This window comes from Bacillus rossius, chromosome 11 (assembly GCF_032445375.1).
Source record: "Bacillus rossius redtenbacheri isolate Brsri chromosome 11, Brsri_v3, whole genome shotgun sequence".
NCBI classification, from domain to species: domain Eukaryota; kingdom Metazoa; phylum Arthropoda; class Insecta; order Phasmatodea; family Bacillidae; genus Bacillus; species Bacillus rossius.
The window spans coordinates 59,493,951-59,520,011 of record NC_086338.1 but is presented as its reverse complement, the minus strand read 5'-3'; the positions used below and the strand labels follow the sequence as shown (position 1 = coordinate 59,520,011).

At 36.3% G+C, this 26,061-nt stretch overlaps 1 protein-coding gene across 1 annotated transcript; it reads right to left on the bottom strand.

The window, feature by feature from the left end:
• Positions 1-2,271: 2,271 nt before the first annotated feature.
• LOC134536493 (uncharacterized) lies at positions 2,272-25,837 on the bottom strand. The gene is made up of 10 exons (XM_063376216.1): positions 25,797-25,837; positions 25,319-25,385; positions 23,031-23,215; positions 21,028-21,285; positions 20,485-20,608; positions 8,927-9,015; positions 5,674-5,740; positions 4,071-4,255; positions 3,000-3,257; positions 2,272-2,507 (listed from the first exon to the last, which is right to left on the bottom strand). The coding sequence occupies exons 1-10, from the start codon at positions 25,800-25,802 to the stop codon at positions 2,382-2,384; spliced, it is 1,365 nt and encodes a 454-aa protein (XP_063232286.1). The 5' UTR covers positions 25,803-25,837; the 3' UTR covers positions 2,272-2,381.
• Positions 25,838-26,061: the final 224 nt, after the last annotated feature.

The window sequence follows — 26,061 nt, the reverse complement described above, 5'->3', positions numbered from 1 at the left end:
TACAACAGCAAGAAAGGTAAACACAACTGCATGAATGTGGATTATTCAGACGTCAGACTCAGTTTCAGTGAATATTATGTTTCTAAATGAAAAAAAGCATAAAAAATACAATTAAAATAGTTTACCATAGTTACAAAAAAACATTATAGAATAAAGCAGCAAAATTATTCTTCTGGAAAAATAATATATTCCCTGGCTTCTTGGAAAATCCACATTGACTAATACGAGACTTTAAAAAGAGGACATGTTGGGTTAAAAGAAGACAAGTCTGGTAAAAGAAGACACACAGATAATAGAGAACATGCCCAGATTAAAGAGGACAATTCCAGATAAATAGTATATGTACAGATAAAAACTACATGTTCCGATAAAAGAGGACATGTAAATATAAAAGAGGAGTTGTCCATATAAGGAAATATGTCCGGGTAAAAGAAAAGATCTGGTAATTCTTTGTGTGACTTCGTTATTTCCGAAGCGCTTGGCCAGTGAGTGATTCTTTACTAGAAAATGAGTAAAAACTTTCTACAAAATTTTATTTATTTAATTGCTAAAGGAGTTAAACGTATTAAATATATGTTATAATACTTTTTTATTAATTTTAAATAGTTACATGCCCAATCGATTATTATTGTTTATTAAATCACAGATTTTAACTCATGTGAAAACATGATCGATAATGTCATCACCCTTCATAGACAAATTTGTTGCTTTGGCTACCCATATTTTAGGACGAAATCTTTTAATCATAAACCACTTTTTTTTTATCAAAAAAGGGGAATGCCAACCACTTTTCACAAGTGTAAGATATATGTTACAAAATATTATTCTCTTAGATCTTACTTATTTGGAAGTAGTTTTAGATATTTTTAAGAAAGGTTTTCTTATAAAATTTTTAATGGCGTTAGAAAAGTTCTTGATATGTTTCGCTATGTTTTTTTGCTCTTAAAATTGATCTAGAAAGCGTTGAAAGTTTAATTTGCTAATATGTTGAACATTATTTTATACGTGCTGTTAGAATTGATAATATTAATAAAATGGTCAGTAAATATACTTCAAAAGGTTGTGTAGTAAATAACATAAGAAAAAACACTTTGATAGTAATTTATTTTCAAAAGATTGGTAAACATTTTAGAGCAAGATCCAATACGATATTTTGTGATTTAGGTTCGGAACCCGTACGTTTGAGAAATGCGAGTCACTAGACACAACGTTTAAGTACTTTATACCAACAGTGAATAGAAGGAAAGTGTGGCTCATTATTTTAAAACTTAGTTAACATATTACAAACTATATTGGCATATATTTGTACTAATGCGACTTGATTTTAGATAAAAAGATTAATTTTAATTCTTGTTTCTCTTTATTTTATCTGTTTTCCATCAAAAGGTTGTTGGAATTGACTTCTTTTAAAAACGATTACCTTTTTCTTGAGTGTTTACAGAATTATTGAGTTTTTTAAAACTATTAATGCGTCAAAATGAAAGCATCTAGCTAAACATTGTTATTTGATTCTGTGGAATAAAATAAAATATTTTTACACGTTCAACATTCAACAATTTTACTATCGCTTTTTCAAACATATTTAGAAGTCTCCTTGTCTTCTGGGTAATCGTAAAACGATTATTGCAATAAAATTTCTGTAGAAGTTGAAATATTTTTAAATTAAATGCTTTATCAATAAACGTTTAAGCGATACCTTCGTGAATTTTCTCTCTTATTTTTTTTGACAAGCCTTGACAGCCTAGATCCATAAATAAATACGAAGCAGCAGAAATACCTAAGAATGTGCAACCAAGATATATAAAAAAGTGGCTGTAACATCAGATTGAAGATGGCGGACATGTTATTAGGATTCATGATTGCGATCGTAATAAAAATCGCCATTTTCTGGAATACAATTGGCGGAATACCAGTTGGCAATTAATTTCAAAAGTCAAGGTCAAAGTTCAAGTTTAAGGTCAAAGGTCAAGGTCAAGTACAAGTTCAAAGTTCAATGTCTAGGTCAAAGACACGGTCAAAAGCAAGGCCAAAGTTTAAGGTTATCAAATATGGTCGCAGTGACAGAGATCGGTTGGTCATTGACCGGCTCCAGCTCCTGAACCTGGACCCTGTGTCGGGACCGTCATTACTATACTACTAAGATTTGCACTCAGTTTTCTTACAAATTGGGTGTTTAGTGTTTGACCGTTGCCCCACCTGGAGAGGATCAGGTCTACAGAGTTGCTATGGTGACGATGGGATGCCAAGGAATTTGAGACAAGATCATTCTAATACAAGTTTATCTGCAACTTTATTGGGAAATGAATAGGAACATTTACAAAAGGTTAAAAAAAATCATTGATTTTTTTTTCACTAGTAAGAGTTTTGCTTGGTTTGGTTTGTTAACTGCTCCATCCCATCAACTCTCTGACGAGCTGTTCCAACTTGTTGACGTCGGCTCCCATGCTCACCAGCTCGGCTCTGAACTGCTTGACCGCCGGAAGAGCGATTATCCTGTCAACCATCGCCTGGAAAATAAAGACGAAGAACATTTCTCATGCTTTACGCTGGAGCGAGGCGTGGCAATTGGGTTTCATTTCGCAAAGTAATGTGTGACTGAGTAGATAATGCTTCAACTTATGACAAGTTAAATATATTTCAAACAATCATGGTGAATTAAATTATGTAATAATTTGAGTTATTTTGATTCTGAGAGGGGCTGCGGTGGTTAAGTCCTCGGATCACTAAACTACCACCGAGGAAAAGTGGGTTCTTTTCCCGACAAGGTGAAACTAGAATTTCCCTCAAGTGAAGAAACAGTGCGGATGGTGCTGTGGCTCGGTGTGTTAGCTCAGGGCGCTTCCCGTGCTTAACCGCCTGTTATTTACGTTGGTTCCACATCTAATCGGTCATAGCCTTCATTTGTCTGTGAATACCTCCGTGGTAGGCTACGTTAAAAACAACACGTGAGGTAAACGAGTGAGAGTTTTAATACAGCGTATCTCGTGAACGAAACTCACTCGGAACTCCTTGCTGCTGAGCTTGTCGACCCACTCCTTGAAGATGGGGCTGTTCTTCTTCTCCTGGCTGAAGAGCGCCTTCATCTTCTCGACGGGGATGAGCTTCTCGATGTCGTCCAGGAAATGGCGGAAGTCCCTGGCGCTAGGCCTGACCTCCCGGGAGGGGGCGGGGGTCACGTGTGGCAGGCCCAGGAGGTCGTTCATGTTGTTGAGGAAGTGGTAGATGGGGATGCCGTTCTTGCACATGAACGCGTACATCTGCGCCCAACGAACAAGCACCGCCGTCACGCCGAGTAGAAGCTCTCTGATATGAACGGTGAAACCACTCAGGTCGAATGGTTAACGAAACAAACCGTAGCTGTGCAGAGGCTAATAGTAGAAGTTTGTTCAGTAGCTTGAATGTAACTCACTCACTGAAAGAAATGTTTGTTTGTCTCAACAATATATTTGTTTGTTTAAGGCCAAATAAAGACATACATTTGATTCAAACAAATTTTTGGTCTGAAAGATTTTGTGGATCTGACAACACAGTTTGTCAAGTCATTTATACAGAATGAGTCTGAATTCAACCGACCAAATTCAGCTGCATCACGACAAAATCAGTTAATAACCTCTAAACGACTTACGATCTGAAGTGATGCCCAAGGCTGGTATACGTCTTTGAAGTTGGGGCTGAACCACATTATTATTGTAAATAATTGAGAAATGATTTAAGATATGACACTGAGCGTCTTAATTATGTTTAATCTGATCGAAGTTCTACAATCACCGTCGGATTCTGTCATTTTAGAAAAATTATTTAACTGACAAAATTAGGGGTGGTAATGCGCTACCAAAATATGTAGAAAATAAAAGTGTTAGCCCAATTATTTAAATGAAATAATTTTGTTACAGTGAAAAAATAAGTGGTGGTTGTAATCCTTTACTCAAACATAGTTCAAACGCCCAGGTTACTAACTTAAATACTTATATTACTCAAATTACTCCGCCATTTCTGTTGATTTAAACAATAACAATTGCATGGCCACTAGTTTCCGAACATGAAAGAGTGCGGCGAAGGAGGGGACTCACGGCGATCATCTCCGGCTGGCTGTTCACGATGCTGACCACCTCAGCCATCTGCTTGCCCTCCAGGAACTGCAGCACCTTCTGCACCTGCTCGTCGTTGGCGATGTACTTCAAGGCCACAACCTTGATCTGGTCCAGCGGCAGCAGCGCCTTGAACTTCTTGATCTCATCCTCCAGGTTGGGACTCTCTGGAACCATCGCGAGAACCAACATCGCATTTCAATCATTTCAGATCTCAGATCTTAGATCCACGTGGCCTTATCACTTCTCGGCTTCTGGGTTGAACCTTATTGTGTCACCAGCGTTTCAGCGTGCTTCGTTGGAGCCATCTTCAAATGCATTTAACCACTTCTCTCGTGACGTCTGCACACTTTTGAACCGTTTATTAGGTGAGCCGTAGTATTTGTAATTATTGAGATTACTATTAGTCCCACCTGCGGTCAGGTGAGCGTGCAGGTTGTTAAACGCCCTTGAAGATGGCTGTGACAAGACATGCCGAAACGTCGGGTAGCACCATCATTTGCTCGGACGAGGCCTCAAGGAAGAACACAAGAAGTAGTCATTAGGGTTATTTGCTGAGGGAGCTACAATTTTCAAGCTTTGAGAAAATTACAATCGTATGAGGGGAATAGTTACGTACGATTGTGGAGGGGGGGGGGGGGCAGGGAGAGGAGGAGACAGCTGGGAGAGGAACAAAGAACTCAGTATACTTGCACACTTGCATGCTTGCACACTTGCATAATAATATACTTGTGTACTTAAACCCTTGCATACTTACCCATTTGCATTGTTGCACACTTTCCCACTTATATTATAGCATACCTTTACACTTGCACACTCGCATATTTGCATAATTGAACACTTACATACTTTCATACGCACACACAATTGCATAATTGCACACTCGCAAACTTGCACACTTACACACTTACATACCTGAATCCTTGCATACATACATTATTGAAACTTGCATGCTCTCACACTCGCATACCTCCACACTTTCATACTTGCACATTTTCATACTTGCACAAATGTACACCCTCAATCTTGAATGCTTGCGCACCTACATAATTGCATACTTGAATTGTTACATACCTAGTTAATAACAATCCAGATATATGAGGATTCCATGAGGTTATTTGCATTTGTATGGAAAATAAAATAGTTGAAATAAATCTTAATTTTGGTATTTAGGCTAGGTTTAATTTCAAATATTAAAAAAATAATCTTCGGTGTGGAATGTGCAAATATCTTTTTAAATTTAACGGTATCGTAAACATTTAATTACCTTTCTTTGGAACTGCAGTAAAATTATGTATATTTATGGTTATGTTTATTTTATCAATAACATCTATAACCGTAAGAAATTATCTACCTAATAAAGCTATAAAATATATAAATTTTCATTTTAAATATTGCTTTTCCATACTTTATTGGGTGTGCTGACAACTCGAGATTAGAATTTTTTTGTAGATTTGTATATGTGTATTGCTTTTGAAACTGAAGATTTATTTTTTCCAGCCACAGTTTTGTATCATGTTGCCTTTGAAGTAAATTTGGAATAAAAAAATCCCTTAAAATACATTGAACTAATTAAAATTATTACCTGCGCTGCAGTTTGTTTCACAGTATGCCAGGCCGAAAATGGCCAGAAGAACAACGAGCTGTTTCATCTGGAAACAAAAACATAGCGTTAACTTATACTAATATGCGAAAACCCCAAGTAATAATTTCTATAACATCTGTCCATCATGTCACATACTCTATACGACATTGTTTAAATAAGTACTTATTAAGCTATTGGTGATACACTCTAATGGTGTAAACTCAAGCCATAGACAGCACAATAAGCATTAAATGTAACTAAGAAAATATATTTTTTTAGAAAATTATTTTCTGTTTGCAATTTCTTAAGAAATAAATATTGTATGAGCACGTTTGACATTAGAAAAACCGTTCTATTTTTTCTGGTGTAGACAATTCAGCCCCAGTTACAATGAACTACTTGGTTTGCCTTACTTAGGAGCGTTATATCACCTAGAGACCAAAAACCAAAACTTTCTTAAGCTGATAAAAATTAATTACTTCTGTTCACTCTTACAAAACAAAAAAAACCAAAACTTAATATACAAAGAGCATATGTTTCTAGTATATTCCGAAACAAAGCGCTTTAAATGATTGCCTTTAAATGAATAGATCCATCATTAAGACTTTTTTATTTCTGAAAAAATATATGATCTGAAAATAAGCACAATAAATGAAAATTTATTTTAACAATCTTTGAGGAAATTATTTTTAAAAAATATATTGAAAACATAAAACTATTGGTTTTATTGAAATTAATATTTTTTTAGACCGTCAACAACACCATAATTTATTATATTTTAAAGCTTATTTAAAATGAAAAGTAAGCTATTTACTAACATAAATAGGGTGAGTAAATTTAAAAATCTGGTATTGAGGTTCTCCCTTATTCTTTTTCAAAAGTAATTTTAAATATCATAGAATATTTTTGCTTGCATAAATTTTACGTTCCCTTAGGCTGGCCAATATAAGTAGGTAATTATAGTTCGTTCTGGCACAGGGGGTGAGGGATCGGGATTCAGGGATTCGTGGCGGCCATCTTGGATTACGTCACTTCTGGAGGCCATCTTGGATTATGTAACTTCAGGCGGCCATTTTGAATTACGTCACTTCTGGCGACCATCTTGGATTCTGCCATTTTCTTTTCTAGAAAATTCCGCCATTTTGTTTTCTAGAACATTCCACCGAATTATGACGTCACATACACCATCTTAAAAATCCTCAAATATTATCTTAAAAATTGGGGAAAAAATTAAAAATTTATAAATAAATTTTAATTTAAAAACTTGATGACTTCTTCATCGAGCTCCTCACTCCTGTGCGTTGCACTTTTCGTTCGATGAAATCATCATCCTCCCCAATCCTATCCATGCATTATAGTCTGCTGGAATTAGCCATCTTGTTTAGTGGTGACCGCCATCTTGATTTCATCTGATGGATGTCGTCATCGGGTGTAGGTTTCTAAGGTATGTCAGTGTATGCAAGGTCGAGTTTGTATTTCCTACCAGTGTTGTTATGACCCTAATAGACATAGCAAACTATAAATTAAGTTAAAATAAGTCACAAAATCCACAGTCATTTTGTTTAAGACCGCCATTTTTTGTTAAAGACATAGTCAATTATGATGTTTAATTGTATAGTCTGAGATATGTTATCATAATATAAAAATAATCGTCTCATCGTTGCGGATTCTATGGTTATAGTAATGATAATAAAAAAATATTTAGTTAATTTTATTTATTTACTCCATCCTACACCGTTCAGGACCCGAAATTTTTCAGAATCTTCACACGTAAGTTATATTTTTACTGACGTATCTTCTAAGCAGTAACATGTTTGCGTATTCGTGTTTAAAAAGCTGCATGGAATCAGATATTCTTAAATGTTTGCATATAATTTCATTGTACTTTTCAAACAAGTCCGTGTTTGCGTACCCGTGTTTAAAAAGCTACTTGGAAGCAGATATTCTTAAATGTTTGTGTATAATTTCATTGTACTTTTCAAACCAAGTCAATGTATGCATTCATGTGTTTAAAAAGCTGCATGGAAGCAGATATTTTAATGTTTGCGTATATATGTTCATTTTCACTCTTTTTAATATGATTACCTTGAGGAATGCAGGTATTATGTTAAAATAGTAAACCGTATGCAGGGTAAAATTATATTTATTAAAATAAGCTCGTATGCTACATAAACAAAATTCTCAAGAAAAGAATAATACCTACACATCAAACAAAACTTTACAACAAAAACTTAAACCATACATCAAAAATGGAAACTATAAAGAAAAAATGGAAACTATACAGCAAAAAACGGAAACTATACTACAAAAACGGAAACTTTACAACAAAAATGGAAACTATAAAACAAAAAACGGAAACTATAAAACGAAAATGGAAACTATACAACAAATGGAAACAACATCAACCGAACTGCCAAACTATTTACATCCAAACTATTTACAGGAAAAAAAAAATTATTCGTCTTCTCCGATATAGCCGTGGGGGATCGTGCTGATGCCGTCTTCGCAGATTAACCGTTTGTCGTCCTCCCACATTATGGCCAGCTTATTGCTGTATTCACTGTACAGCACATGCTTCCTAGACCGTATGGTTCTAACACTTGCCCTTATTGTACGGTGGTCCTGCAGAGCATCCAGGTAATCACCGAATGTTATACGGTTTTTGACCACACAGCGCTCGATGCCCTTGGCCTTCTTCTCACCTTTGTCACCGCACTTGTAGGCATATAGTTTGGCCCACAGACTGACAAACTCCTGCATTACTTCCCCCCCGCACTCATCCTTAAACTTTCCAACAACCTTTTTGTTGACGGGGAAGAAGCAAGGGTGGTTGGAAGGGTTGCAGCTGGTGTCGAATTCAGACATGAACTTTGGGTAGGCTTTGAGATCATGGTAGAAGTCCTGTGTCTGGATCTCGTAGATATGGAGTAAATAAATAAAATTAACTAAATATTTTTTAAATTCCATAGGCATCAAGATTCGTTGTAAGTTTGCAGTAAGATTTATATTTTTAAATTTAAAGCATGACAAAAAATATTTATGTATTTTTGTGCTTGTTTTGAGAACGTTGATGATATCTCTTGATAGGCCTGCGTATCTTTTTCCTGTATTACAATATTGAGAAAACGTTTTATTAAATTCCAGTCCGGCCTTTGAAATTAAGTTTGATTGTCACCCAACGACCCAAGACATTTAGATAACATGGATGTGTATAGGTATTTTAAAGTGCATCAGAATGAAATGCAGGACTTACCTTGGATACGTCGCTGCTGCCTTCAGTCGAGAGACGACAATGCGATGGAAGTTGCTGGATGCGGGCGCTTTTATCCTCCGCGAGAAGTACTCAAGAATTAAAAGTAACGGTGCTGCGTAACGCCCTCTTTTTGCTTATCACGTTTAAAATTACCTAATCATAGAATCATGACTCATTAAAAAATGCCATGTGGTTTGATATTGGAAAGTGTGCACTTATCAGTTTTTCTTGCATTCTGGCTGCAACAGTTGAAATGAGCCTTCATTAGATTCCAGTCAGTTTATCATGTCTCCTTACAGAGCATTAACGTGAATTAGTACTGCATGTAAGTAACAAGGAAATAATTTCTTTGTGGTTAATGGTGATGATGCAACATAATTTTATTTAATTTTGTGTTAGGTTTTGAAGTATTAGATAAAAGCTGTTCATGTTAAATTATTCATAAACCATGAATTTACACAATTTATTGATAATTTTAATAATAAAGTGCTTTTAATTTTCTCAAAAAATTATTGTACACATATTTATAAAATATTGCATTCACTAATTTACATTGTAAGATATCTATGACCACTGGGCAAAGTATAATCAGAAAAACTCTTGAACTTTATGCATAGAATAATGTGACATAGTTCTATGCAACGTGCACCAAGGGAGCCGGAGTGGTGTCACATTGCTGCTTATTCCTGTGTAACACCGCCAGCACTCGCGTTGGTTGCACCTTGCCTCTTGTGGGTGGTTCATAAGCCAGTAGACGCTTCGCATGGGTTATCTATGTCTTACGAAAGTAAAATTTTCATTTAAACTGGCATTAAAACTGATGAAACCAATATGTCGTCCTCCCTTTTAAATTAAACAATCTATGACGAAATGATTGCTGAAAAGATTTGTACTAGTTTTGTTTTCATCGAAGTATTTTTTTGAAGCTTAACTATTCTTGGATACAAAATTAAAGAGTAGTGTATAATATTACCTGAAAATTTTGGCAATTTTTAAATAATTTTTGGAAATTTTTGGCAAAGTTTGAAGATCAAGGTCAAGGTACCCAAGATGGCCACCGTGACGTCGCAATCCAAGATGGCAGACACCGACACTTCACTCCGACTTCAGTCCCCGGAAATATTATAGACTACTTTAAAGAAACCAGAGGAGCATGAAAATAAGGAAAATTTTGTAAGATGATACTACAAATTCTTTCAAAACCATTCTTTAAAAAAATTTTGAAACTAGCAAATATGTTGCCATGGTATGGAATATTGATACATAGCGGTCATGTATATACTAAACTCTTACTTCACTATATCCGACATACACGGAATTAGGCCTCGTCTGCATGGTAACCGTGTAAAGCTTTTTTCCCAGCTTATTGTTTGCGCCATATTGGTTACGCACCCAAAATATTTGCTGAAGTGTAGTGTGTGCATCGTGGAAACAGTTTTAATGACTATTTTATATGACGGTGACTATTTTTAACGACGGATATTCTAATAATATGTACTAACCATCGGCAGACGTGGTCAAGCAACATTTCCGCAATGTTTTGTGCGTGACAATATGATGAAGGCAAGTTAAAAAATGTTTACTTCAACAATGTCTCAGCATGGCATCTCCTGAAAATTTCTATCTGTAAAGTTTCACATACCTTTTTCAAAACAATAATTTTAATTTTTTTAGTTAATACGTTTGATGAAAGTCTCTAGAACCTTATTTGATCGTCGTTTGTAGAAAATTCGTTGCGTTTGTTATCTATACGATCGCATGAATTAAATCTACGTGTGCGCGCAATAACTTATTGGATTGATAAATAATGGTCAAATAATTCCGGCAAATAACTAGTAACAGTATCAAAGTTTCAGTTATTCAGGGTGGATTCAGAGATTGATTTAATTACAAATGCAAGTTCACTGTGACGTCACCTTTAATCAACACGACATACAGAGATTGAATTCATGCCATGGTATACATTTGTGGGCAGATTCAAGTTGAATAGATGAAGGGATTGGGCTAAACGCTTTGTCCTAATCGAGGCCATTAGAGACGGCCAAAGGTAATAGACTCTAGAGGGGCATTGACGGAATGAACGGGTGTCGTGAAACGGGAGTACCCCGAGAAAGCCCACTGACCATGGCAACGTCCCCCACATTGCCCCACTTGCAAACAATCCTGTTTTGACCCACAATAGGAATCGAACCCTGTTTCAATTGGATGGAGGTGAATTATCCGATCACTAGGACACTGTGGCCCCTCAGGGAGTTAATAGGTAAGGATATATTTGGTGTGTAATGTTTCCCATTTATCAACTCTGAGCCGTTTGTGATCATCATAAACAGACTGTCACTATATGTTGTTGTTATAAGAACAACTTCGTGGACATAAAACCATCAATGATGTGTAAGCCCATGGAATTGTTTTAAATTAATCTTCTTCTTTGAAATAATTATCGAAAAAAAGGAAAGTTTTGATGTTTTTTTTACAAATTTAATCAATAAATAAATTTTGAAGTAAATATTATAGCCAGTGGGGTGAGATGAGTGATGGCATCGTCAGAGCTTAACGAGTGTGGAGGGGTTCAGGAGTGGGGAGCTCGATGCTGCAACGACGCGGCTAGCGATGAGGTCGCGGGAGGGGCGCGGTGCAGGTTCCGCCCGTGAAGTCCGGGGAGCAGCGTCTCGAAGTGGCCTAACTGCTGTCGCAGCTTTGATGGGAGGACCACGAGGCCTTTCCTGGGCGGGACTGGCCGTTATGTGTGAGACAGACACCGACTCACGCAGCAGTGTGAGAGTGAGGCCGGAGAATCCTCGGGTCGATGAGAGGATCCGAGTGACGAGCGTGAGTGACCCATTGGTGGGCTGGGATGCTCTAGGACCAGTGTGCCCGGGGCGGTGTTGTGTGCGCGGCGGACGAGAGAGTTGTGTTGGGACCTGGGTCCGTGGTAACAGACGACCAGTAGGCAGAGTAAAGTATGGAACTACGAAGGCGTGATCAATCTGTGGACAGACACTTAGGTTGCTATAATTCAAGTTATAATGTAAATATTAGATAATAAATAATAATAAATATAAAATAAATAAATAAAACGATTTAAAATTATTTGGGCTCTCTTTTTCATATTGGTTTTTCCCACTCCATTGTATCTGTAGCACACTTGCATGTTTAAGCACATGCATATGTATACTTCACACTTGCATCGTTGAATACTTGTTCGTTCGCATATTTGTGCACATTCTTAAACATCCCCATACCTCTATCTTGTGAAGTTTCGCAAGGCGGCCAGGTACCCAAGATTTTTAATATGCCTGAAAATCTGTTTGTTACTGCTATTCTTTAAAAAGTAATGTTACAGTTTTATCTTTATCTTTAGTTATATGCTATTTACCCACTTTTTTATCTACCAGCATTTCTATTACAATGGCATGCACTTGTATCGTGTTCAAAAACAAGCCTTATCAATTTTCAAGTGTTTACAAAAAGGTGCAAGCATTGACAACCAATCAGATATTTGCGTTCACTAGAATTTTCCAACTGTCATAGCCGATATGATAAGGCTGGCCAATCTAAGATGTACAGTATACGTGAGTGCATCAATAGTATCGCTCAATTAGCTTAAAGACATCCTGCATGCCTGGTGCCAGCGATATATCTCGAAATTTAACGAATTTTTGCATTTAATTTTATCTGCCAAAAATATTAATCATTAATTGAAATATATAATTTTGTTTTGAAGAATTTGAAAGCGTCAGTGGTCATCCTGGTCACTAAAATGACTTAAACAAAGCAGTTTCGGGGCAATGAAGAGTGGTTCCACAGAAACTAGTCCTAAATGTCAAACCTCTGTAAGAATGTTGTATTGGAGCTATAATAGATCATATTTTTTAAAAAAATATTCCCTCACATATTTATAACATACTGGCATCAACACAATAACGTGGTGGTCAAAGTGCATTCAGTGTAAATGATTTTTCTTTGTTAACGGAATTGAAAGTATCATGTAAAATTACAGATATTTGTAAGATTTTACATTTGCATGAAAACAACTGTATCAATACAAATATTGTTTGCAGTATTATAGAGTTTGGATTCTTGCACGGTAATTTATGCTTTGTGTTGTCCAGTACTTACAACAGCTAAATATATTTCTAAACCGTTCCCTGAATACTTTTCCTGTATTAACTGCGCTTATAAATACATATAATACAAATTAAGTAAAGGCCAAAAGTTGAATATTCAATTATAATTTTTATGGTAGAAAAGGTTTTGCTCGAACAAAACGTTTACACTATTTAAAATTATTCATAAAACTATTTGTAGCAGCCAATGGCTATTAACTTAAGGTTTTCCAAAAAAAATTCTAACTTTGCTTTAACAAAGCCAAATTTAAAAGAACAATTATTGTAGTTGTTATGGCCTATAAATTGTTGGAACCAATATATATTATAGTTCGTACTTTTCCCGCTTAGTACACATGCGTCTATTAAGGCAGGATGTTATAAAATTAAAACGATCAAAATGGTATTTTAGTTTTTAAAAACAGAGATGCAGTCTTTATAATCACTGAGCAGATAAATATTTTTCTAGACATCAGGATTTTGGACTTAAATAGTTTCCTAAAATCACTCCAAACCTATGCTAAGATAGTTTATACTCAGTGCTGGACACATATCCCTGGTGAGTTTAATTGTGTGATAACTTCTCCAATACCACTGGTGAGTGTAGTTGTGTGTTACCGACTCCAATACTCCTGGTTATTGTAGTTTGTGATATCTTATCTTATGCTCTCTCCGTTAAGATTAAGGTATGGGTTCTAGCTGCTGCGAATACCCTGAATATGGTGTTCACTATTTCTAAATGGGATATGTGACATTTAAAGTTGTTTACGTGCCAAACATAAAAGCTTCAAACTATAGATTTATTAGCATAGTTCACTCAATGTCACGTGGTATTAAATTCAAATCATAAACATTCATTGAACATAAGTAATACTCGTGCGATTTTTTTCTTGCTGCAACTATTGACAACTTCCCAATGTCTTCCTTCACTATACACCAGCTGTGTACACAAAGCATTTTGGCATTATATATTCCTAGAATTCAACTTCTCATGGAAAAATATTAAATTTACAGAAAGTGAGGAACAATTAAATTATGTAATTAATACTGGCCTAAAATTACCTCTATTGACCTGACCAAGGATCGAACTTAATTTGCAATGCTATAGATTGATTAAATATATTACTATGAATTTTTTAATAATTTTTTTTTGGAATTTGTTCAGAAATTTATGTTAATGATAACAGATTTTTATTTGAAGGACAAGATAGCTGACTGGATGGCAGATTCTTTGACAGCTAATGGTCTGGGTATTGACTCTACTGCGCTCTAGCGAGTAAACATAAACAGATGCAACGGCAGTGAGCTATAGCAGATGAAAACTAAGATATCTGACCTATGACGTTAAACTAGTGGATGATATACATATTCCTTGGAATAAGCCAGGTGGTGGAGGAACGGGGTTCAGTCATCTAGTAGCCATCATGGGGAAGGAACTGTCACCATTTTTAATTAAGAGGCTTTGTCGTGTATCGAACCGAAGAATTCAGGGGCATGGCATTAGTTTTTTTTATTAAAACTAAATTAAAATAAATTTTATTTGCTTCTCATTTGAATTTTTTCCAAAATGTATATTAATAATGGACAACGTGAAATCATTAATCAAAATGGCGTAACCCATGATAGAGTAAAATTATAGAATCAAAGATGGCAGCAGTGATGTCATAATCTAAGATGGAGAAATTTCTAGAAAACAAAATGGAGTAACTCAAGTTGGCGGCGTGGTTTAAGGTCAATGTGAATGTCATCGTTTCAGAGTCGTCAATTTAATATTTAGGAAACTTAATCTTATTTTAAGTATAATAAATTGTTTCCTGTAATGGGAAAGTACTTAGAGGAATTTAATATTTAGAATGATTAAATTTCCTCAATAATTATAGATTTCCATTCCTGTTTTTTTAAAGATTTTTGATGATAATTAGAAAAAAAAATTGACAAATTTTAGTGTTTGGTTCATTTTGGTTTAAATTTGAGTCGTGTTTGGCGTATTTTGAGTCACGTGGCCGAATATTGCCCAATATTGAAGCTCAAAGTCATAGGTCAACGTCATTTATTATTGCAACAATCCAAGATGGTGACCTCCAGAAAATAATATGGCGGTCTTTCATCCTATATGACAACCTCCTCAAGCAGACGAAAACAATATGTCAGCCTCCAGCAGACAAAAACAAGGAGGAATCCAAGCTGGTGGAATCTAAGCATGCGGTGTCCAAGATGGGTTCATTCAAGATGGCGAAATTCAATATGTCGAAAAGTTCTAGAAAACAAAATGAAGGTTTTGGTATCATAATCCAAAATATCATGGCAGCAGGATTTAAAGTCATCTAATATGGTGGCCAGGATCAATGTCAAGGTCATAGGACAAGGTAATCATTGATGTGAGTATTACGTCACAATACAATATGCGGACACCAGCTCCATCTTCATACTCTACACCCTGGCGCTGGAGGAACCAATATATACTACTCCTGCGTTTAGAGGCGATATCCCACCAGAAACACCACCCAAAGTCGCACTTATCAACCCGCCTCACTTAAATAAATGTACTTCTAACTAGGTGGGCCCCTTAAAACTTTCCGTTTTATGTTTAAGAGCGCAATGCGTAGTGCGCAATAATATCTGGCAGTTTGAGTCGACTATAGTATCTGTGCATCCACCACTGAAAAAAAGTCCTACAACTATTGTAGTTACTACATGAAATGTGGTCTGTCAATGATTAAGCCTATGGCAAATAATTCTCAAGCTTTTGACGTCTAATCAGACGTGCTTACACAAGCGTGCATGGCTTTAAACTACAGCTTAACTTTTGATGAGCTTGCAAACCTACAAGGCTGAGGTACCATTGCGCAATCAAATGAAATCGCTGCCAATGTCGCAACTATCAGTCGAGTGCTATATTCCCCTTATCGCTGCAATACGTGGGCGAGGAACGAAGGAGGTGTACCGGTCTTCTGATGTTGCGTCCGAGTTATATTTCTGTTATTAGACTTTCCGTTTACTTACAGTACACAAGGTAATGACGAATGTAGGTGTTCTCTAGGGAGAAGCAAATTCTTGAATAACTATCCTATCGTAGCTAAAATAATCCACAAATGAAATATAATAGATATATAAAATAAACAATTTTCTCTAAAATATTTATCTAGCATTTAATGGAATTTTTTTATACCAGTAGCTGATTGGATTGAAACGTCTATGTTAATTGAACGAGAAGTTAACTTTGAGTATTGTATCACATTGTCTTCTTCGTCCTGTAAAAATGTTTGTAACTAATTTGCTGGTCTGCAATTAATTTCTGAATATTTTTTTTTAAGATTTACACTCATATTTAACTACTACCCTAATTTTTTAGTCATTTGAATATTTATTTTTATGAAGGGATACTTCACCTGTACTGTGCCGGAAATTAGGCATTTCGTCACCTTTTTTTAATTTTTTACAATTTTAAATTTTTTTGTGAATACTTATTTTTTTTATTTACCTGGTTGTTAAGGGGGTGATTTACTTTTTGTTAGGCCGGTGTACGCCACGTATTTAAACTTTGTGCCAGTGGACCGAAGCCCCTTCCCAGGGGGCCAATCTGATATTTTGCTGTCTAATGTGGTCGTGGGCAGCCCGGTTGAGATTACTTTCGCCTGCAGTCACGTCCCGGGTTTGTTATTTTAATTCCCTGCATGACCAAAATTGCATAGAGCAGCTTGTGGGCTGCAAGCTGCTACTTCTTACAGGCTTGCTGAGAATAGCAAGTCTCGTCACGAATGGGTCTCCAGTGGAGCTGCGTTCCCACCTTAGTGGCTATTTCTGTCCCCCCTTCCTCTCTCTCCACCTCACATTAGATCTGAGAAATCAAGTCGGGAGCAGTGGCCTGACGTGAACTTAGCCAAGACCATGGCCAACTTCAAGGACCTTCCCCCTGGTCCGACAGAGACGTCCACCACATCTAGCGGCAGAAAAAGTAACCGCGGGCCTGGTCACCAGCGTGCAGAGCTCACCCTCATGACACCTGGTGGCAAGTCAGCTCACCGCCTCAGTTAGTTCCCCTTTACGCCGCTAGAGAGCAGCGCCGCGGCGCCCTTAAGCCCTATGCTTCCTTCTCGCGGCCTGTAGAAGTCGATTCTTTGTAGCTTCCTGTTGCCGCCGGTAGAGAGCGCGCACGTCGTGTTGTTGTCACGCCCGCCTCGGGCACCTCCGCATGTTTTCGGCCCTGAGCTGAACCTCCCCCCTTTTTTTTCTTAGGGCTGAGCGCCCGATTTAATTAGAAGCTTTGACCGCCATCGCCGGCACTTAGTTCTCCGACCTCGGCTACTGACCACGTCTTCTCGGCGTCCTCTGTGCTAAGAGGCTTTTCGCGGCAACGGCGAATTCGTGTGCACAAGAATGAAGTCAGCTTGCTTTAGGGATGTGATCCCAGTGGTACAGTAGCCAGTCAGATGTAGTATTTAGAAGAAGTCATGGTTAGTTAAATTTTATTATTTTTTTTACCTTCCTAAAAATTTTAGTTTCTTCCGCGCATCCGCGAATTCTCGGTATGCGCCATCCTGATGTCGGCGCGAGACACCTCGCGAACCCTGATTTCACACCCTGTTTGGTGAGTAATCCAGCCTTTTTTTTCTTCCCCAAATTCCCGTTTGTTGGCCTTTCGCGCCGACTGTGTATGACTGTCTGGACGCAGGTCTAATTCGTTTTGAATTTGACATGTGTTTCAGACAGGGTCAAAGTTTCCGGGGAGAGAAATTGCTCCCCGCATGATCTTCGGGACCTCCAGCTGATTTCCCCCTTTAGAAGAGTTTTCCTCTCGGTCCGACGTCATCCTGGGAAGACCCGGGTGATATAAGATATATATATTCCACTTGCTTAGAAGAAACTAAATTAATTAACAAGATACCAGCGAGCAGTGCTTTAAGAACGTAATCCTCAGAACATGTAAAATCAAGGAAACTCATATATATGTAATCGGTGGGAGAATCAAATTTTGGTGCTATACTTGAAATTTTGTTAAAGTAATCATTTGTTTGTTAAGGTGTAATGTGTATTGTTTTAAATAATGTAGGGGCGCCCCCTTTACTTTGTTAATTACTAAGATTTTTATTATCATGTCGAAATAATGCTAAAACAAAACCTCTTAAAAATAAACCAGGAAAACCTATAGACCAAGCTGTTTATATAGCGTATTTATTTATCATATACCTTCTTCTACATAACGATCCACGAACTCCCAAGTTACTAGTGTGCAGGGAGTGTAAATTTTGTCTTGTTCACCGCCTCGTGTCCCCTCTGGTAATTAATTTTAATTTTCTTAATATTTTGCCCAGCTGTTTCCGAGGTGCTTTTAATTAATTTAAAATAATATAATTTTTGGGTACGAGGGGCGTTACAGTACCCCACAGTTATAGTAGCGAGTAATTACTTTGGCAAGGTTCCTAGAAAACGACAAAAATATTATTCCAAAGGTGAAAACATAAGAAATGCACGCAATTATTAAAATATTTTTGTTGTAGTCTGTAAATGAAGCACGGGGTGCGATCGTCAAGGCCCGGGCTACAGCTGATATGTCAGCAGTCCTCGACAAACCACCAAGCACATAAAAAGAGCTCTAGTTAATTTTTGAGATAACAGTTGGGCCAGAAAAAGGACTTATGAGGAAATGTAGGTTTTTAGAAAAAAATTGTTATATTATATAGCTTGTGTCTATAATTAAAAAAAATTGATACACTTTTTGAGAAGGCAAGGATTTTGGAAACTTTGTCCGACAGAAATGCGACAGCATTTGCTAGTCTCAAATAGAGCTATGGATAAGAAATTCACACAGGGAATCACAGTGACTTTGATCTCTTACTCAATGGACAAGAGATGCTGATAAAAGCAGCATTATCCTATACTGCTGCTGCAGACAGCGACTGTAGTCACAGAATCGAGAGCCACTTGTACTTCTTGGTTTCTGGGTTGAGGCCACTTACTTGGAAATTATGTGGCACCAAACGTTTGGACATGCTATTTTTGAAGATCAAACAACTAAGCTCTCAATAAACGGCATTTAATAGGAGCAATTAGGTGAAAATGGAACGAAATTAGATGAACGGAAATGTGACACAAAGATTGCGGATCACGTGTATCAATATGAACTCGTATATAGTCACTTTCGTAAATATTAGGGTACATATCAAATGTATTGATGTGCCAAATGAAAATGTATAATAATGTAACTACCCTGGAATATATTTGGTAAACTAAAATAGTCATGGTAAAAAGTAAACCCAAATTTTAAAAGCTTTCATAAATATACAATACATATTCTCCAACTATGATCTAAGCAGGCTCCATAGAGCAGAGGTATAACGACCGGTTGGATATTACCATTGGTAAATTTGGACGTGGTTCGAACCACGCCAATGGTATACTCTATTTTTTAATAACATATTACTGGATTATACAAATTTTTCTTTAAAGAAATATTATACATTTTATTTATGTTATTTCTATAACATTATTAAATACTAAGTTTATTGGATTGAATATTATATACTAGGTATACCTTTAGCCTTTCTTTTTACTTAAAGTAAAATAAAATTAATCATGTTTAAAATGAAAATAATATCCATGAATTCACATATGTATTAAAAATAAATCTTTAAAGTAGTAGATTTATCCTTCAATACTAGCTAAATTATAATTCATAGTCATCTAACTGTTTCTAGAATTAACTGTTTAATGAATCTAGCAGTAAATGTCTGCTTTCTGATGGGTAGAATGTATGGTTTCAGAATAGACTTAGTGTTAAAGCTTTCTCGAGATAATAGAAGCCATATAGTGAAAACGTTGGCAGAAGATAAATTTAGTATATTTGTTAAAAACATTTAAAAATAGTTACAACAATAAACAATAGCGTAGCTGCTGAAATTGTATCGTTGGAAAGATAAAATTTGTAAAATTAATCTTAATCCCACACTTCATGAAAAGCAAATAATATATTTGTAATATTTCCAATCCGAACAGATAAGTAACTCACAATATGATGGTAAGGATAAAAAAATAGAACTCAGTGACAGTGTCCACCATATTTGATTTTGACATCATGGTCACCATCTTGGATGACCTTACCTTTGACTTTGAACTTTAATTCGGCCACTATGTTAGATGGCTTTACTCCTACTGCCATTTTATTTTTGTTTAGTATTAAGAAGCAGAGTAGCAAAACGTGTATAAATTAAAAAAAACAACAGATCTTGACATCTTCTGATATGTTTGATCCATTATATAGTAATTTTTTACAGGTAGCATTTCAAATTTTTGAAGTAAATATCATATTAAATAATATATAATAATTATCTTTATTTATAATGAAAAAAATTAAACAGATGTATACAATGATCACATAATATAAACCATTTTCTTGTAAATTGTAAAATAATATTTTATTGCGGATACATTATTGTATACTAATAATTTAGGAGCTTGTGTTCCATCCAAATAATTCATTGAATAACTTCCTCAATTTCATGATATCGACTCCCATTTTCTGCAGATCACTTTCGAACTGCTTGACTTCAGGCAGAGCCCTTATCTTGTTCACCATCGCCTGTAAGCAAGAAGAAGGTCACTGGGTCAGTAGTAGCCTCTGTGGGTGCACCATGTTTACGATGAAAAGCATATCTTTAGATAATGGAAATGTGAACTATTTCAATAATCCGATACATGATGTGCCCTGAATAAGTTATGTAACTAAACTCTGAGGTAAATTTACTAGATGAATAAAATTTATAGTTTTAAATGTATTTTGTTGCAAACCACCGACATGACACATTTTTATGAGAACCAAATCGGTGCAAAAGTGGATCAACCAACCCCAATATTGAACGTCCTGTCACCTTAAAACTGTTTATATAAATTGCAAACTTAAAAAAAAAAATTGTAAATCCAGATGAAAAAATTTGCTTACAATTTATTTTCAGAGTTATTTCCTGAACTCCGTCTTGGACTCTGATCAACAAGACTCACCACAAACTCCTTGCTGCTGACTTTGTCCACGAACTCCTTGAAGATGGGGCTGTTCTTCTTCTCCTGGCTGAAGAGCGCCTTCATCTTCTCGATGGGGATGAGCTTCTCGATGTCGTCCAGGAAGTGGCGGAAGTCCCTGGCGCTAGGCCTGACCTCCCTGGAGGGGGCGGGGGTCACGTGAGGCAGGCCCAGGACGTCATTAAGCTTGTTGACGCTGTCGTAGATGGGGATGCCGTTCTTGCACATGAACGCGTACATCTGTGCAAAGTAAAAAAAAAAAAAAAAAACGAATAAGGCATCACATAAATCTATATATTCCATTTCTCGAACTAAGATATATTAATCCTAAACTGGCACTCAATGGTGTTGTTATATTTGGCAAAAAGAGAATGAATTTTTGCCAACGCCAATTACATTAGTTACGACGAACAAAGACACATAAATTTCGCGGATCTATTTCAAAAGTTGAACTATGAACATTCGTATACTTTTTCGTAATCTTCAGTTGGAAGACAAATGTATTGACATGCCCTAAAGTAGTAAAAATAAATGGCAAACCAACAGCAACAGAATTCTTCAATCGCATTTAGGCCATTCAAGACTAAGATGTATTTTATTGAGGAAAATAAACAATGGACAAATGAATAACTCGAGAAAAAACACAGCACTAACAAATATAGCTTGCCGGTCGTTCATTATTTCCGGGTCTTTAGTTATTGAGTGTCAAAAGGTTAAAATGCCAGTGAAATATTTTAGTAAGCTACTAAAATTTTATACCGGTTACTACAGGTATGAAAGATAGACGAAGAACGCTTTCTTAGTACAAAGAAAAATTATTTCGTGTGGTTTAAATTCTTTAAGAGCTTTTAGTGCACAAGGTTTGCACACTTATTATAGATGATAAAAAAGAGTGATACAAAGATATCAGAAAATTCTTAATTGCGAGACAAAAGATTTTGTTGGTTCCAAGAAAATAAAATCATAACCTGAACCTTGTTACAGTAAAAGACATTAATAAAGTAACACTGTGGAATATCCTTGTGGTGTTTTCTGTCATTCTAAACTTTTGACAAACATTTAAAATATCGTAAGATGTGTGTTTTTTGGGCATAAATAATGTTATTTAGCCAACTAATTCGGAAATTAAGTTCTCCAGTTTACTCAAATATTGAAAATTATATGATGTTTTGATGTCTACAGGTCATTCTATTTGCTCATTTGTGATTGATATTTATGTAGAGAATGATGATACTATTCTATCCCTGGTGGATACTTTAAGAGAAAGAGTTGTGTTGAAATGTCAGAAGTATATAAGTATTAATTTCGAATTTTAAATACTTACGAGCTAGGACTCATAATTGCCCTACTCTCCAAACATAGCTTTTTAATTTAATCGTTTCAGTCTCAGATGCTACACTTGTTTCCTACACAACTGTATTATCCCGAACCTTTAATATCAGGCGTAGTTACAAACATTTCAATAGCTAAAGTCAACGTATAGACACTACCTCTATTAATGTAAAAACTGTCCTCAATTGCAATCACGGGTTTTCTGACCCCCGAGCATCCCGATGCAACGAAGAATTTTGAAGAAAACGCCACACTCTAAACAACTCAGTTAGCTCTGGTCACGTAATGTTTAAAAAGTATATATTGGACCTTTCTTCGTTGTTTGCTGGAGCTCAAAGAGAGATAAAAATTTAAAGACTTTTCGTTCTCCCATTGGCTATATTTCACAGACTTGTGTAGCCAGCACCGTAAATGATGGAATAAGTCTGTGGGTGGATATCCATTCGAGCAGATGGTTTATTGGTGATTATGAAGGTTTTGTAGTTTTTGACTACGTTGATGGACTCAGATGTGGTATTTATAATGAGCGCAATGATTTTAATGCACCATTTACCTAATGCGTGTATGAAGATGACATTTTTTTATACAAATATACGAAGTGGTTGACAAAAAAAACTGATGTCATGCACTATAAAGTTGAAGCGAATACTTACGTCAATAATGACCTTCTCGCTGTTGAATATATTCACAACTTTGGCGAACTGATCTCCTTCGAAGTAGGCGAGCACTTTCTGGACCTCCTCGTCGTTGGCGATGTAGTTCAGGGCGACTTGCTCGATCTGGCTGATCGGGAGCAGTTTGACGAACTTTTCCATCTCGTCCAGCAGGTTGGGGCTCGCTGGCAACAAACCAATCACGCAAGGTTTCATCAAGGCAGTGGTCACATCGGTGTGGTGCTGGCACTTTAACAACGCTGCGCTCAACGTATGCTCAGTACCACTGAATCAAATAAGCGACACGCTTGAAAGTGAAAAAATTAAATTCCAGTATAAAAAAAATCTTAAATATTACCGAATATTGCGTTCCTTTGTTTTTTAAACTGTCTATCATACAAAATTAAACTTTTGTATCTTTTATATTTTATTTTAATTTTTGCTATTTTTTCATTACAAAAAACAGCAAATCATTTGTTTTGTTTTCTCTGTCTTTTATTCGCAATTGTGTATAAATTTGTTCACAACTTAATGGATGAAAAGTGTTCTCATTTCCACTGAAGGCACCAAAAGTATTTATCTCTTTAGTATTTCACAATAGAAAACGGATTTCAGTACCACGACTAATATAGAAAACTAATTCAAGTATGTATAGGTTTTTGAGACCATACAATTGATTGTTCCTTCGACACATGTAACTATTATAGACATCGTCTAATATGTTATGCGTAAGATGATTTTGTTACCGGCATAGATATGAAGAGAAATAGCAACCTTGTTAAATATTCAAATGTATAAGAATGAAGCAGTATCAACATGCTTAGAGATACCAAATATTAAGTTATTGCCAACCAGCAAAATAAAAAGTTACTCCTTTCTACATATTGTGAAATAGCACGAATCAGTACATCATTAACGGTTATAAAATTATTAATGACAATACAATAGCAGTTAGCTACTTATAATTAACATTATTGCCATTTATGGTCACCGGGACTGAAGGTTGGTTACTGTTTTGCTGTTTCCTTGTGAATCATTAAAGAACTATTATTTTAGCCTTTCTCTGGTCCTTCCCCTAAGTGCACTCAAGTATGTTGTTAGATCGCAAGAATGTAACCACAAAGCTATTGTTAATGCCTGCAAGACAGTGTTTAGACATCAACACTCAAAGCATTAGTTAAATAGCTCTAGGTGAAGTCTTAAAGCCCTCCTACCCAGGCACACACGCGGTGTGCACAGTTCAGAAGAGACCACGAGGTTTGGAAACAGCTCAACATATCCGGGTGGAGTCGGTTTGCGAAAATCATTTATGAAAACGCTGAGGGTGGATGGGTGGTTCTGTTTTAATGTACCGTTTTTAAACTGTATATTTATAAGAGCAAAAATTGCTAAAACGCGTATTTTCAGAATAACTGTTACGAATGAAACACCTGATAGAGCTTCTTGAAATCACTCAAGGGACTTGCATAGCAATTTTTATCTTCATTTCTCCGCCATATTATGTTATGTTTCCGCCCAAATTTCATAGTCATCCCATGCGCGACGAGAAGACCGCGCGCCAGTTCAGAGCCTTGCGCTTAGAGGCCATACCACGCTAGAAGCACCAGCGTGTGTCGCATATATCATCCCGCCTCACTAACACAAATATACCCATCTTAATGTGAACTTCATTAACTGGCAGTTTAGTCAGTGGTGTTAAAAGTATTTTAGAACGTGATGCTGCTTTACCAATCATAAACTTAGGAATAACATATGTATATTATTTTTAAAATTTATACAAGGGACTAAATTTATACACAAAAACACTTATAAAGTATAAAAATAATAAACCAAAAAGTACACACTTCTTTTAACATAAATGAAAAATGTGTAACAAACAAATATTAACCAAATTTAGGGACTAAAATATGATACGAACTAAAATTTATGTTTGCAATTTATAAACATTTATAGTAACATACTAAAATAAATTAAAGTGTGTAAGAAATGAACAGAATTCATATTAATTTAGATATGATTAAAGACTTTACTAAAATTCATACTGTAAGGAAGTTTATAATTTACCTAATTCTACGATGTGAACCATAATAAAGATTGGAGTTGCTTGGCTTCTGGGTTGTAGCGCGTCGAAGGCTAAGATGTCACCTACAAGCTAACCGCTCCCTGATGATGGCGACTGCGGCCACAACCCAGGAGCCAAGCAACTCAGACACTGGCCGGGCAAGCCTGATGAAGCTTGTCTGCTCCGCACTGAACGGAGCAGAGCATGACAGCGCGAGGCCACTCACGTGCCGAGCAGACGGCCGCAGAGTGCGCCACTCCGCACACTGCCATCAGGACCAGCAGCAGCCTCATCTGCAAGGAACAAGCCAGCATCAGACCACTCTCACATGCCTGTCTGCACTCACTGGGAGACAGCTGTGCGGTGTGTCTGAAATGATTTTTTTTTTTTGGAATAGGTTCGAGCTCTAAATAAATTTAGCGAATCATAGTGGAAACCCTGAGTGAGTTTCTTGATTGTTCAGATAAATCCTGTGAATCACACGCACTGTTTCGCTCGTGAATTCAAAACATTTCAATTATTCCATTGTCTGGTTTTGTTCGGACTTTCTGGCACTCTAACCAGGCAGACAAACAGCCCCAGGTCTCATGATTTAATAATTAATTCATTTAGTTACAGGTATCGCCAAATGCGATCTGGATTGAAAAACATCTCCGTACATAAAATTGGTGATTATTTAAAACAAACACAAATTAATTACTCACATTCATAGAACTTTGTCACGGTGCGAAGCAGTTGTTTACCAATCCTAAGGTGAATAGGCATTATATATTTCAAGCTGAGTCAATAAAGAGAATAAGTGAGATAATGTGTGACGTGCAATTGATAAATAAGAGTTGACATAATGCCTTCTTCAAAACTTTGAAACCCTGTTGAATCCGGTAAAAGCAACGTGGTAAAAGAGATAGGTTTGCGCCGACTTTTTAGATTTGAGTGTTGGTACGAGTAAATAGTAACTAAATTACTTTT